This window comes from Malaclemys terrapin, chromosome 2, assembly GCF_027887155.1.
Source record: "Malaclemys terrapin pileata isolate rMalTer1 chromosome 2, rMalTer1.hap1, whole genome shotgun sequence".
NCBI classification, from domain to species: Eukaryota; Metazoa; Chordata; order Testudines; family Emydidae; genus Malaclemys; species Malaclemys terrapin.
In genome coordinates this window covers 240504775-240520207 of record NC_071506.1, presented here as the reverse complement: position 1 = coordinate 240520207, position 15433 = coordinate 240504775, and the positions used below count along the sequence as shown (strand labels likewise).

At 42.8% G+C, this 15433-nt stretch overlaps 2 protein-coding genes across 4 annotated transcripts in view; both read left to right on the top strand.

Moving 5' to 3' along the window:
- Positions 1-949: 949 nt before the first annotated feature.
- On the top strand, positions 950-7763 carry LOC128832814 (guanine nucleotide-binding protein G(I)/G(S)/G(O) subunit gamma-11). Of its 3 annotated transcripts, none has more exons than XM_054020443.1 (3): positions 950-1045; positions 1580-1678; positions 7316-7763. In XM_054020443.1, the coding sequence occupies exons 2-3, from the start codon at positions 1583-1585 to the stop codon at positions 7439-7441; spliced, it is 222 nt and encodes a 73-aa protein (XP_053876418.1). In that variant the 5' UTR covers positions 950-1045; positions 1580-1582; the 3' UTR covers positions 7442-7763. The 3 variants fall into 3 exon arrangements, with proteins under 3 accessions (XP_053876418.1, XP_053876419.1, XP_053876417.1); XM_054020444.1 differs by lacking the exon at positions 950-1045 and adding an exon at positions 1088-1201; XM_054020442.1 differs by lacking the exon at positions 950-1045 and adding an exon at positions 1233-1478.
- A 519-nt stretch (positions 7764-8282) lies between these two features.
- Positions 8283-15433, top strand: part of LOC128832813 (probable acyl-CoA dehydrogenase 6) — a 147574-nt gene continuing 140423 nt past the window's right edge. The window contains exon 1 of the mRNA XM_054020441.1: positions 8283-8494. Coding sequence (XP_053876416.1) covers positions 8309-8494 — 186 coding nt within the window. The 5' untranslated portion in view covers positions 8283-8308. The remainder of the gene's footprint in view (positions 8495-15433) is intronic.

Genomic DNA, 15433 nt, shown 5'->3' with positions numbered 1-15433 from the left:
GTTGGCTGAGCTACATTCAGAACAGGAACCCAGATTGTTTTAAGTACTGCAATCCCATGCCTTCAATCAGCAGCTTGTCCCACTGCTGCTCCCAACCTCTTCCACACCTGGCAAAGGAGCTGCACATATATTAGACAAGGAAGCTGTGGGATGCTTCTGTCCTATGCTTGTTGTGGCTTGCTACAGTGGTAAAGTTGTGTTTTTAATGAGACTAGATGGGTGATGTAATATCTTTTACTGAAGGAACTTCTGTTGGTGAGAGAGACAAGCTTTGCAGTAGAGTTCTGCTCTAAAGCTTGTCTCTCTCACCAGCAGAAGCTGGTCCAATAACATATATTACTAAAAAGCCCACCTCCTTACTCTAATATCTTGGGACCAACAGGGCTACAACCACATTCCAGACAACATATTTTTAATAGGCAGGCATTGAATCGGGTGTTCTCGCCTTTTGTTGAAGCAATTGTGCTGCTTATGCAAAATGCTTTACTTGGAAGGGGGAGAATGGCAGTACAAGGGAGAAAACAGTGAGGGGGGGGGGGGGAATTGCAAAACATCGCACTCCGTTAACTGGAATCACACCATACAGCTCTCCCCGCAGAGTTTGCCACCCAACCTTTCCTGTTCGCATCCCCAACAGAGAAAATAAAGTCAGACGAATCATGAGTTCCAAATGTTTACAGAGTGTTTTAATTTAACAAAAGGAAGAAACTATTTCAAGGGGAATTTCGTGGTCCTTTTCCAGACTGTGCTCTGTGAACCAGATCACTCTTGCTGCAACACTGTTATATGAGTCTATATGCGTGTCTTAACCGCCCCCACTTTCCTCCACCAGCCTTGTCATTCGGTACCACCATGAATCTGGCACACAAAAAGGCCGGACATTTCCGTAGCAAATCTGCTTCCTCTCAAACGATGTGTGTTCTAAATATGTCTGGCTTCTTCCTTGTGGAGAAAGTTTTCAGCACACACATCCTCTTCCCCAGAACAGTCAGCCCTGCTCACTTCCGTGCCTTGTTCTGCATTACGCTGGTGATACTGCGCCTAGGTATCTAATTCTGTGTTAATACCAGATTAAATACACTGGGATTTAAATGGATTAATCAATGATACCCGACCCCCCCACACACCTCCTCTGTTACTGGCCGGCCAAGTTTACATAAAAGAGTTGATACCTATTTATACAGCAGAGGAGAGACTGAAGGTTTGAATGGAGGGAAGGGGAGGGAAAAGTAACTCGTTGTGCGTTATTGTACCCATGTGTGCAGTGTCTAGTGTAAACGTCCTCTCGGTCAGGGTGGAAGGGTGGGGGTCAAACTGCTGGGTTTGATCCGTTTAGGAAGCTTATGCTGATGATTTAAAACCCAGGAGTCGCTGGTGTGAGTAGCTAGCTGGGGCACTCTGGGGAAGGTGCATGAGGGAGTTTATTGGAGAGGAAATTGCTACTTCAGAGAATCGGGTCAATTTCGCCCGGGACAACAGTAAGTCATGCCCTCGGGGGTCGGGTGGGGGGCTCTTTCGTGAACCGCTGGGTCCCGGCATCTCCCCCAAGAGGGTAACTCGCTCCCCTTTTTACAACTAGAAAATGCCGGCGATCAATATAGAGGATCTGAGCGAAAAGGATAAACTGAAAATGGAAGTTGAGCAGCTCCGGAAAGAAGTGAAGTTGGAAAGACAACCGGTGAGTTCCCCCAGGCTGCCCCCTCCCCAGCCCCCGGAGAACCTGCAGCTGAAATAGCCCCATCGCCCCGGGGAGGCAGATTGGAGCTGAGGTCTGGCTGGGGCGTGAACAAGATCTTTAGCTCTCTAGTCTCCGGGGTTGGGGGAGGAGGGGGGGACTTTGGAAGTAACAAAGTAACACTTTGGTTGTAACAACAACAATGCCTAAAATAACCTCTCAATGGTGAGCTCCGCAGTGTCTCTCGCAGCGCGGAGAAGGGTTTTCACGCCCCACTGAAGCGCTGACCCTCCTTATGGGAGTGAAATGAGACATGCAGATAGATGCCTGCGCGGTTAAATGAGCTGGTTAATTTCGCCTATCAATGGCTCACTGATGGGAGAAAAGGCGCAGAAGCGCGATCTCAGACTGGGGAAAGGATTTCAGACCCCACGAGCTCTCCCTTCTTGCAAAAGGCGGAGGTGGGGATTGAAGAGATGAAACAGACATTAGGGCCGTGATGTCTTTGTGTGTTTTTAAAATATACTTAACGCTCAGTAACTTTTAATGAATTTTAGATTAGTTTCTCGCTCCCCACGTAGTTTAGTTTCTGGTGACTGTACCTGCTACCCTCCGTCACAGAAATCGGAGCTAAAAACTTCTGAAAACTATAGGAAGGAGGATCCAGACTTATGGAGGTTAAATGTGAGTGATACAGCCTGAGAAATGTCCCTATAATTGTAGGAAAAAAAGAGGAAAACACATTAACAAGTTAATCATAGGGTGTTAGTGCTAAATTCGGTACTCTCTGCTGCTAAAACCCAAGGGCTCAGCGAGACTGGGTGTGGTGCAGTTGGCACAGGGCAGCTGAACTGCTCTCTAAAGAGGAAATAAAGACAAGGGACCATTCAGACTTTCAAACTGTGGGATGCAATATCCACTGTGTGCTGAACATTGGAATATGTGACCTCAACCATGGGATTTTCTCCCCCACTGAATTTGACGGAAATAGACATTTTGGAGATAGTCTAGAACACAAAATGATTTTGCTGGTTTCTAGAAACCAAGTCCTATCATTCAAAACAGCCTTGTTAGTTAAAACAAAACTGTACAAGCGAGTGGTTCTCAGACTCTGGTCTCCAGAGTTCTTTCTGGTGCTTTGCAGGGCTTCCAGGCCAGACACAGAATGGCCTGGGAGCCTAGGAGGAATTCCCCAAAGTCTCTCCCTATTGTGAAGTGGTCCACAGAAGGAGAACAGTTGTTGTAGAACCGTGGCCCATAAGGACCCATTCAAAAGTCAAAGGTGTTTTGTTGTTGTTTCTGGTGATTCACCTTGTGAAGTAGTATGCAGTCAACAACCTGAGATGTATTTTACCGTGCACATTTTCTGTAGATGAACATTCTTGATCCATAGATTTTTGCATCTGCTCCTGTTTCCACTGGAGTCATTGACAAAACTCCTGTTTACTTCAGTGGGAGCAGGATGGGGCCCTGAATTTAATCCTTGATCCTGTATCTACTTAAGCAGCTGTATAACTTTACTCACATGACGTCAATGGGACTATCCATCTGAATAAAGTTACAGATGCTTAGCCTGCAGGTTCAGGGACTTTGCTTAGAAACAAAATATTGATGTCAGAGGTGTATTTTAGTCCATGAAATAGATGTCAGTGATTTTTTTAGATTGATTATAGATATTTAGATTACAAGAGAACCAAGATGCTCCAATGGGATCCAGAGCCCCTTGCAATGTGTATAAATGCATATTAACATCTGATTCTTGCCTCAAAAACATTGCAGTGACTAAAAAACACTCCATAGGATGCACATAATCTAATGCGTTTAAAAAGAAAAGACATTATTGTAAATAAGATGAGTCTGAGAAATTTAGGAGAAGACATAGTTGGGAATCTCCATAATGCCAGCAGAGAGAGTGTCCCTCACCTGTATGGATGTACCTTGTTAGGTTGCATTGTAATACTTACCAGTCTTTTATTTCCTGTCAATTACGTTTCCCATTATCCATGTGCATAAATCACCATTTGATATGAGAATTTTGTGCACATACAGAACCACATCCCCTATTCCTCTCATGGACAAAAGCAAATATGCCTATCAAAGTCCCTTTGATTTCAACCAAATGCAAAAAACCCTCTTCATCATTTTGACACGATGTAGTGAGGAAATTTCCTTTAAAATAATCTCCCTTGGTGAATAAAAATATACAGATTCATACTCAAGAGAAATGTTTCTCATAAGCAAAAAGGATCTTCCTCTTCAAGATCCAAACAAAATAAGCCCCCAATCCTGCAAGCGCTTTCACACATGCTTTACCACCATGAATAGTCCCAACTGAAATCAATGGATCTGCTCATGGTAGTAAAGCTAAGTATGTGCATAAGATTTTGCAGGATGGTATCCAAGTTATTAACCATAGGCCTATGTTTCTCCCTACTGTGACTTAGTCATAGGTTATGGGTAATTAGATCTTAGTCGATACACTTAATGGCCTAAGACTTAACTTTTCATAATCTAGTAGGAGGGGTGCTGGGAGAGTTTGTATAGTGGGGGTGCTGAGAGCCATCAAACCAAACTGTAAACCCTGTATATGATGGAAACCACTTCAAGCCAGAGGTGTGGCACCCCTAGCATCCCTACTTCCAGCACCTATGTCCATTAGAATCTCTCTATTGTAAGTAGGCCAGATGTACTGATTCTGTTGTAATGACTATTCTACTTCTATTTCTATTATATATAAGTTCTTATACCACATTCATCACCATAGTAGCTGAACATCTTCCTGTAGTGACTATGTGCCTACCATTTGTTGCTTGTTTCCTCATCCTCTTTCCTTTGGGGAGAGAAGCATGTGTCTTATTTTGGTAGGTTTAATTTTGTTTGGTTGAACAAAACACAATAAATGAGGCAGAGGAAGTGCCCAAATCCACTAAAAATGGGAAGAATAGCCAGTGTGTCAAGTTTTTCCCTTCCCAGAAACAATAGAAGTCCTTTCCTGGAGACTCCTCTTAACTGTGCCTCTGCAGGGCTCTCTTGGAAATGGGAGGGGAATGCTGGGAAGAAGCAACTCTATTCAGAATGCAGTCCTCAAACGTTCCAGATATCTAAGGTATCAGGGACAAGTTGTTGCTTCTGTAGGTGAAACCATGTTGCTCCAGGGAAGAGGAAATCAGAGGGATGCATAAACAAAGGGGATCTCCAGAATCTATGGGATTTGCCCATAGGGTCTGGAGACTGAACCCCTGGCCTTTTCTGTAGGGTTTCAAATCGCTCTTCCTTGGGAGAGCACAGAACATAGACATTTCTCTAGGACAGGGGTTCTCAACCTTTTTCTTTCTGAGGCCTTCTCTTTCTCCCCTCCCCCCGCTATAAAAATTCCATGGCCCATCTGAGACACAATAACTGGTTTTCTGCTGCATATAAAAGTCAGGGCCCGCATTACAGGGTAGCAAGCAGGGCAATTGATTAGGATTAATGATTAGGGGTATGGAACAGCTTCCGTATGAGGAGAGATTAATAAGACTGCCACTTTTCAGCTTGGAAAAGAGACAACTAAAGGGGAATATGATAGGGGTCTATAAAATCATGAGTGGGGTGGAGCAAGTAAATAAGGAAGTGTTATTTACTCCTTCTCCTAACACAAGAACTGGGGGTCACCAAATGAAATTAATGGGCAGCAGGTTTAAAACAAACAAAAGGAAGTATTTCTTCACACAACACACAGTCAACCTATGGAACTCTTTGCCAGAGGATGTTGTGAAGGCCAAGACTATAACAGGGTTCAAAAATGAATAGATAAATTCATGGAGGATAGGTCCATTAATGGGTATTAGCCAGGATGGACAGGGATGGTGTCCCTAGCCTCTGTTTGTCAGAAACTGGGAATGGGCAACAGGGCATGGATCACTTGATGATTACCTGTCCTGTTCATTCCCTCTGGGTCACGTGGCATTGGCCACTGTTGGAAGATAGGATACTGGGCTAGATGGACCTTTGATCTGACCCAGTAGGGCCGTTCTTATGCCACAGGGGCCCTGCAAAGCTACATTGCTCAGGTTTAAGCTTCAGCCCCAGGTTGCGGGGTTTGGGACTCAGGGCCCTGGGCTTCAGCCCAATGTGGTGGGTTTTAGGCTTTCTGCCCTGGGCCCCAGTAAGTCTAATGCTGGCCCTACTTTGCAGACCTCCTGAAGCTTGTTTGCGGCCCCTCCAGGGGGCCCTGGACTCCTGGTTGAGAACCACTGCTCTAGGAGTTTTCCCCCTTCTGTAGTTCTCTAAATTGGAAGGGAGACTATAGTCCCATTATAGTAGATGTTACTTTGCTATGAATTTGTCACAAAATATCACACAGAATATTATAGTAGATGCTCATGAGTAGGAACATACAGTGCTCTTTTGTTATGTTGCTCCTAAGCAGCTGTTGCTGTTATGGGGAGTGTCGACAATTCAGTGGGGAAAGTGTTCTCAGGGGAAATGTTGCTCGTAAGGGGAGGTTGCTCTTACAAAGTGTTGCTGCAAACAAGCGTCTACTGGAAGACCACTGTATGCTTGAAAGGACTATGACAATGTGTTTTTCATAATTTTTAGGATGTTATACTAACTGCTGTTTATAATAAGCCTTTGTAACCGATAAGTGAAATGTGCTTCCTTGTTGAATTTTTTTCTTCCATTCAACATGCTTGTTATCGTAGGACTACACCTTGACTGTTGGCTTTTGTTATAATAGAAAAAAGGGTACTGAAGCATTTGTTTGGAAAAATGTGTAATGTTACATTGACTTTGGGTTCAAATTCTGCTGATTCTGCAGCAGTTGCATATGAATACCATTGAAATCAATGTGAGTTTTGTGTGATCCTAATTTAATTACATTATTAATTTTTAGTTTTTTATTTTTAAATCAGTGGAGGATTTTTATGTGCAGTAACTGCAGGACTAGGCTGAATATCATCCGTACTATGATATGTTTTCACACAGAAGCTTATGTGGATGTGTGATGCAACATTAAACATCCTGGGCACACTTCTGAGCTGTTGCTTGCAGATTTAAAAAAAAATATATCTTAGCCAACCGTTTCAAAGGTAACTATTGATTTTTTGAGTGCAACTTGAGATACTTTTAAAAGCCTGATTTTTTCAGAAGGAGAATGCTCAGTATTTTCTGAAAAGGAGGCTCCTAAAAGGTGTCTCAAGTTGGATACCAAAGTATTGATGCATCCAGAATTACTAGGCACTTTTGAAAAATATGACCTTTACTTCTTTTACCAGTAAATATGAAACACATACTTGGGAGGGGAACAAACAGCTCACCAAATAAATCATTTATTGACTGGTTCAGAAGAAAAAAAATACATTTTACAAAACTGTAGGAGGAATAAAAAGAAAAGAAACTTGACTTTTAACATACTTTCAAATTTAGTAATGTTAGAGATTATTATAACAAGTATTTTTTTGTTTTAAATTTAGGGCCTGATTTTTGGAGGTGCTCAGTGATCACATGTGGAGCACTGGCAGCATCTGGTCCTTTTACATATAATGTAAATATAAGAAAGAGAAAAAGAATGTTATGAAGTGAACGTTGTCTTTTTATTCTAATGCGAAATGTGATTGCTATGTATAAAGCAGAACCTTATTTCTTCTTTTATTTAAGGTGTCCAAATGTTCTGAAGATATAAAGAACTACATTGAAGAAAGATCTGGAGAGGATCCTTTGGTCAAGGGTATTCCTGAAGACCGGAATCCCTTTAAAGAGAAAGGAGGCTGTGTCATTGCATGAAAGAAGTCTGCAATTGGAACATACGTTATTGTACCTTTAGTGGATAACTATTTGTCCTCAGTTCCATGGGTCCTTGTTGAACGAGTACTGTCAATGGATTAAAAACAACCTTGAATGAGAATCTTGTTTATCTCCTTATCATTTTATATGATCTAATTATATCTCACTACTTGATAATACTTTGTCTTCTAAATATTGTTCCCCAGAGGGGACAGATACTTGCTTAATGTACTAATGGGCATTTGCGTGTAGTGTCTGTTTAGCATGTGGTTTCTTGACTCTTGCATTTACTAGCTCGTTTTAATAAAAACTCTTGCTTGTACCAACGCTTTAGTGTTCCTTTAGAAAAAGATATGCAAAGAATGTGGTCAAACGTTTGCATTTTCGTTGCATGATGCTTGTGGCACACCCTGAACCACCCAGCCCCCAAGGCAAGAACTACTTCGGGGCCACGTGAAGGCGGGACAATTGGGTAGATTAAAAGTCTCCTTGAACTAACCTGGAAAAAGGAAGAGAACAATTGTTCACCCGCAAATTAAAACGAATGGAGCAGCAGGCTGTGTCCCCAACAGTCAGGCGGCCGGGGAGGGTGCTGTTTGCAGCGCCTTTCCCAGCAGTGTAAACTTACCGGGAACAGCGTGTAAACCCTGCAGCCGCCTGTGTTTGCTAAGGGCTGCAGCCTGCGAGCTACTGGACAGCTAACGCGGCACCAAATGCGCCTCGCCCGCTAAGCCCGGCGAGGAACGCGCCGAGCAGGTGCAGCGCCGGTGACTCCAGGCAGCGCCCTCGCCTCCCCCCAGGCCGCGGTCCCGGCTGCAGGCACTGGGAGGCTGCTGCGCATGTGTGGTGTTCCCTGCAGTCCCCGCCATGGCTCGGTGCTGGCCCGGCCTGCTGGCGCGCGGGAAGTGGGGCAAGTGGAGCTCTGGGCTGTCCAGCCCCGCTCGGTCCCCGCTGCGGGCGGCCAGCTCGAGCCGCGCCCCTGGAGCCGCCGGGGAAGGAGCTCACGTGCTGTACTCGCGGGAGCATTACGCTTTGAGGGCGTCTCTGCGAAAGGTACCAGCCTGCCCTGCGGCTGGGGCGGGGGGTGGTGGTTCCCCGCTTCGCTCAGTACAGGGGGAGCCTGGGTTCTTTGCAGCCTGAGCTAGCTTTGCTCTTGCGGTGCCCGGGCGCAGGGCTCCTCTCCAGCTGCCCTCGGCCTGGGCCCTCCGTGAAGAGACTCGTGCGAGGCTCCAGTTGCTGTCCCGTTCGTTCCCTATCATCCGGCTCTCCCCACCCCCTGGTTCAGCTGTGTCTGTACAGTGCCCCTCGCTGCCATTACCCTGCCAGTATCTCCCAAGCACACCAGCTCAGGTGCTCAGCCGTGACTGCCGCCTGATGGCTAGAGGCTGTGCAGAGCCTCTCTGGAATTCGTGAAAAGCAACAGAGGGTCCTGTGGCACCTTAAAGACTAACAGAAGTATTGGGAGCATAAGCTTTCATGGGTAAGAACCTCACTTCTTCAGCTGCATCTGAAGAAGTGAGTTTAAGGTGCCACAGGACCCTCTGTTGCTTTTTACAGATTTAGACTAACACGGCTACCCCTCTGATACTCTCTGGAATTCGGGAGCCTCTGGCGGTGACCCCTAGCCAAGGACTGTGAAGTCAGGAGGTACACGACTTTCTGAGCAGGATAATTAGGGGATTGATCCCAGCCCACTGACAGCGGTCAGCTGGCGCTAGAAAGGGGGAATTAGGGGTGGCCCAGAAACTGGCAGGTTGGTGTGTAGCATGGAGTCCCTAATGTGCCCTGCTCAATGAGGTACATAAACCACCTTGCCCTAAGGTTGCTACTAGTATCTTTGGTAGGTGGTCAGTTTAAATATAGGTAATATACTCTCCATTTTTACCGTAGGTTTGGTACAATAATAACAAGTATAACTATTTGTTTACCAAACCTCATATTGACAGAAATGTTTCATACATAGTTTAAAATCATTAGCGAAGCCATTTTTGTTCACGTTCAGACATTCTCCAGGTCATGTTTGCAATTTGGAAATTATAGTACTGTGAAAGAGAAATAGAGGATGGATAGATAGCTAGGCAGGCAATGCACACAGCTGTTTTCATTAGCCTCCTTAAGTGAAATGTACACATCAAACAACAAACATAATAGGAAAGAAAAAAAAATTTTTAAAACACAGCTGATTTTAATATTTTTCAAGGTTGTTAGAAAACAGGTAAGAAACTTTTGTAAAATACGTAACTTTAAATGACTTTCTCACTTTGGAGACTTTGTATTAACAATATTGGTCCAAATTTTCCCTGAAGTAGTTCCACTGAAGTTAGCAGAGTTACAACAAGGGCAAGTTTGGCTCATTACATCAGAAGGCAAAGATTTATTTTCCTCCAATGACATACTTTGAAAAACATTAATTGATAGAACTCTTCGTATGTAGCCTCTTAGCAGCAGTAAACCTTTCTTATTATGTAATGTGGTTTAAACACAGTTTCAATCTGAGCTGTAATCTAGACAATCACTTAGCTTCTTAGCCACACACAGTCCACCCTCAGGCTCAGGAGGTTACAAAGCTTTTACTAATTATGTTTGCAGGCTTATGGTTGGGATCCAACAGGAGTTTGGCTTTTAAACAGACCTTCCAAGTCTCTTTGATTTGGATGAAAAGTCCTTTATTTTCGATTAATGTTAAAGCTATTTAAATGTCCCTACTTTAAAAAAAACCACCCAAACAAGTTGTCATAATTTGACATTCCTGTTTATGATGAAAATCTACATCTATTTTTGCACTAAGTAGGTGCACGGTTTTGCTTCAGATCTGTCCTCAACTGCATTACAAGGCCAAATTCTGCTCTTAGTTACATTTGTGTAATTTCAGAGTATTTTCTGTGATTGGAGATTATGGAGTTACTTAGGCATTTGATGGTGCAGCTAAAATCAGAATTTGGCCCTTCACTTTCTATTTATAATGTGAGATATGGGATCTCTCTAAGGGGGTGTTTGAGGAAATGGCAGTCAGGGTGCTCTGTAACAATAATCATTATTGTGAAGAGATCCTGGATTTAACAGCTAGTTAAAGCAACAGTCATAGTCATACTAATTGGTCTCTGACAGTCAGATTCAGCACATTAAAAGTATTGTTACAGAGAATACTATCAGAGTACAGAGCTGAGAACCAGGGTTTATGACCTGTGTAGAAGAGAGTATATTGCCAAGAACTGCTCTTTATAGTAAGAATGCTGTAGGTAAAGAATATATTTTTTCAATTCTAATTTCTGGTTCAACTTTGATTTTCATAGGTTAAAAAAAGGTTAACTCATGAATAATGTACTGGTGTTTGAAAACCAGAGTAGTTTCTCAGTCTTCTAATCCACTGAATTACAAACACTTTCCACATGTGACATTGATTAAGAAATCACAGATTGAACCACCAACTTTCACATGCTTGAGCTGTTCCAATCCTCTTCATGCTGTAGGATATCTAGAATATGCAGTTTGCTTCATTATTCAAAGCAGAAAAATTATTTAAAAAATTCCTTGATATTTTCATTATTTGCTGTTTTCTTAAACTTTTTCAGAATTATGTAATAGAATCTATTATATATTATACCACTATGTATGTATACAATGTACATTTCATACTGTGTATCTGAACAGGATTGAATGGATGTTTTTGGTCTTTTAAGTTTGCAGTGTATGCAGAGTACACTCCAAAAACAAACAATAGTATCTTGATCATACTTGGTGTAATAGGGCCTGACTCTGAATTCCTGGCAAATGAAAAATTCTTATTGAACTCAGTGAGAATAATAAGTGTACAAGAAATTCAGAGTAGAACCTCTTTTGTGTATGCATGTAGTATTCTTGAGAGGAATATGAAGGGACTATGTAAGACCAAATAGTCCCTCAAGACAAAATAAGAGAGGAGCTTCTAATAAAATAAAATTTTAAATGAGTAGAAATCTAATTGTGGCATCAGTGAGTTCAGTGTATTACCAAGTCACATGGTCCTCACAGCCTGATATCTATACCAATATCACAAGTAGAAGCTTGAATCACTTTTTCTACACTATGACCTACAAGGCACAACTGTGATAATCATTAGGGTTCACGATGGGAGCCTTTGCACTGTATGAATGAAACGGGTCCATCTTATGCTATGATTCCTGCCAGTGGACGATATTTCATTTCACTTGGGATTTTGTGCATTATTAGATGAGTTTAACCTTTCCAAATTCCTTTATTTCTTAGTTCAATGTGGGAACAAACAGTTGATTCATGTTGTTTATTTTCCTTTCATTTTAAAATTACAACTTGTACTTCTCATGCTCAAACAAGATGTACCATTGTCTCATTAGTTAAAGGATGTTTAATTAGTGTGTTGATATGCATGAATAATGTTAGGCCTCTTCCCCTGAGCTTTGTTCCTTGTATATATTCTGTTGTGCTTTGATTTCTATTCACATAGAGGAAAGATTTCTATGTCTTGATTAGTATATTAATACAAACAATATTATTCACTTAGACTGAACCCCTGGATCCTGCACAAAGCCAGAGTAAATTGACTGTACATAGGATGAGGAATCCTCCCCAATTTGTGAAGTGACAGCAGAGTAACTCTATAGCTGCTCCCGCAGCCTTAGGTTTGCAGAGATCCTTGATGCAGATGGAGGGTTTGACCTGCGTATCTGAGACGTCAGAGATCCACCAACTTCCTTGGACAGCATACTCCTCTCCCCATATACTAGCATATAGGGAGGCACATGAAGAGCTAGGTTCTGTGGTGCAGAGAGGCTGCAGAACTATTGCATTCATCTCTTCATGTGTAGTGGAACTACACTATTTCCACTTTGTGCTGAGGCTGTAGGAGTGTGCATGTGTTTAGGGACTAGGGTTTGTCCCTTATTTAATAGAAAATATCACCAGCTATTACGTTTGGCAACTCTAAAACTTAGAACAAATTAAATACCTGAATACAGAGAGGAAGGATGGTCTCTTGCAGGGGTTCTCACAACACATTTTTTTGGTGGCCTCAGAGTGCGGCCACCAACTCTCACTGGTGGCCGCACTGACACTTTTTCTAAAATACTTCATTAACTTTAGGAAAAACAATTAAAAATGCACAGATTCACATCCAAGTCATTGTAATTTATATTTGTAGGTTTTTCTGACAGACTCAATAATAAAAATAATGCTGCCTCCCCCTTCGGCTCCCCCATCCAGGGCTTAGTGGGTCCTGGGGCTTGCTATGAAAAGTGATATTTGTATATTTGTTAATATCACAGCATACTTTAGCTACTTGGGAGGCTATGAAAAGTGGTAAGTGATATTAACAAACATGCAAGTATCAGTGTTCACAGATAGCTAGTAAGTCTGCTGTGAACAGTGGTACTTGCATGTTTGTTAATATCACTTTTCTCAGCAAGCCCCAGGACCCAGTAAGCCCTGGATGGGGGGGGCTGAAGGGGAGGCAGCAGGAGCCAGAGGCGATGGTGGGATGGAGTGGGGCGGGGGAGGAAGCAGGAGCCCAGGGCAATGCGGGGGATGGATGAGAGGCCAGGAAGGCAGTGGGGTCCAGGGCCGATGGGGGGAGGGGGAGAATGGATATAGGGCTGTGGGAGGCAGCAGGGGCCAGGGGCGATGGGGGTGGGTGATGAGCCCCACTGTCGTATAGCCAGAGCCTGGTGTCTGCTGCCATGCAGCCAGGACTGGGGCTCAGTGCCCATGGTCAGAACCTGGAGCCGGGAACAGGAACTGTGTGGCTGGAGCCAGGGATTGGAGCCTGCTGCCGCACAGCCAGAGCCCGAAGCTGGGTGCTGGAACCCAGGGGTGCATAGCTGGAGCCACCTGTTTAAAATTACACCTGTAGTTCAACTGATGTAACTTTCTCCTGGGTAGACAAACCCTAACACAACCACAGGAGAAGTTACAGAAATAATTAGTTGGATTCCATTACTCAGAAATCCTTATTTTGTGTTTCCATTCTTTTTTTCTCTGTAATCTGTTAGGTTAAAAATATAACACTATCTGTAATTTTCCAATTGTTTGAGCATAAAGAGGAAGAGACTCGTGTAATTCCAAGGAGCTGTTTTTAGCAGGGATATTGAAATTGTCATGTGAGTAAGTTTCCTTTACTACTTTTTAGGTCACCACCCTTCCTCTTGGAAATCTCTGAGAAGTAACTTTTTTTTCTCTATTGTACAAGGTTATAGTGCAAGAGTATTCAACAACTTGTTGAAATGGAGATTGATTACATTCAAATGAAATGTAGAGGAAACAAATTCTTAATCTGCTGTATATAAACTCTGCATTTTTCTTTATTACTTTGTCTTGGCGATGGGAGTGAGGGCTCTGGGACATGAACCTGTGCAATTCTCCATACATGTGTGTCCAGAGCCTTATCCGGTGTAAATCAGCTTCCCATTTATGCCACCTGAGGATCTGGCCCAATTACGCTTATCTCGTCCTTGCTGCAATGCTATAATGCGGATACTGTAATAAAGAAGACTTTAGACCCTGTCCTTTGGATAATAGTCAGTCTTGGTCTATATCCCCATAGCAAAGTTACAAATCAATATGGTGAGCACTTTTTGTCTACGATTCTTTATTTAGTATGGTTGAGGTCCTATATATTCTGCAGCACACTGGACCTACATTTGGCACTCTGAAACCCCCTGATTTTACCACCACAACAGCAAAATCTGAAATAAAATGACAAGAACAAATGGATATAAACTAGCCATCAACAAGTTTAGGCTTGAAATTAGACGAAGGTTTCTAACCGTCAGAGGAGTGAAATTCTGCAACAGCCTTCCAAGGAGAGCAGTGAGTGCAAAAAACCTAACTGTCTTCAAAACAGCTTGCTAAGTTCATGGCAGGGATAGTATGATGAAACTGCCTGCAATGACATGTATATCTGCAACTGTTAGTAGCAGATATCCCCAACGGCTGGTGATGGGACGGGCTCTGAATTATGACAGAGAATTCTTTCCCAGGTGTCCTCTGAAATGCTCAGGGTCCAGCTGACAGCCATATTTGGGGCAGATTGGCAGAGACTCTGGAGGTTTTTTACCTTCCTGTGCAGCAAGGGGCATGGGTCAATTGTAGATTTAAACAAGTGTAAATGATAAATTCTCTGTAACTTGAAGTCTTTAAATCATAATTTCATGTCTTCAGTAACTCAGCCAGAGGTTGTAGGTCTACTACAGGAGAGGGTGAGCGAGGTTCTGTGGCCTGCAACGTGCAGGAGGCCAGACGAGATGATCATGATGGTCCCTTCTGGTCTTACAGTCTATAAGCCAGTTCTGTAGTGTAAAAATTTAGAGCATTTAAGGAAAAGTTTTCAGTGCAGTAAATATTAGAGAGCATGATCCTTTGAGAGGATGAAGACCTTCTGCAAAATACTGCAGCATGCCCTCAATTCCCAATGAAACCACTTGAATGAAGTTGGTTGATTTATCTTTGTCATATTCCCTACATCCATAGGACAGCAGCAGAAGAGGATAGTGCATTGTGCTTCCGATAATTACAAATAAATCATTTGAGAATAAGCTTTTCATAGCTTAGCCACTAGCAAATTGAGAGGGAGGCGACAGGTTGCTATCTAGTCATTGGGATAACAGGTGCAACCCACTGATCATATTATTTAGCGGGAGGATGTTAAATTATTAAAGGAAGGAAAGTGCATCAAGTGAGAAATACATGATTTGGGCTTGAGATTTTAAAAAAATATTAGTCTACAATCATATTTCCTTTCACTAAAGCCTGCAGGAGGGAAAGATTCAGAATACTAGCCTGGGGAGATTCACCCATTATATACTGAATGTTCTTCTAAATAGGGGAAGTTCAGTCTTGCAGAAAGGTTGGGCACAAACTACATGGAACCCAGCATTCATGAGGAAAGCATATAATATACCCACAGATCCTGTGCTCCACTTCCTCCTCTTTTCTCTGACTGCAGTATTATGTAAGTATTTTGGGGACAAATCCTCAGTTGAT

Excerpts from the sequence above, each read along its gene's own strand:
- LOC128832814 (XM_054020443.1), top strand. The coding sequence starts at position 1,583 with ATGCCGGCGATCAATATAGAGGATCTGAGCGAAAAGGATAAACTGAAA. Across the intron at positions 1,679-7,315 it reads TGAAGTTGGAAAGACAACCG|GTGTCCAAATGTTCTGAAGA; the intron begins GTGAGTTCCCCC and ends CTTTTATTTAAG.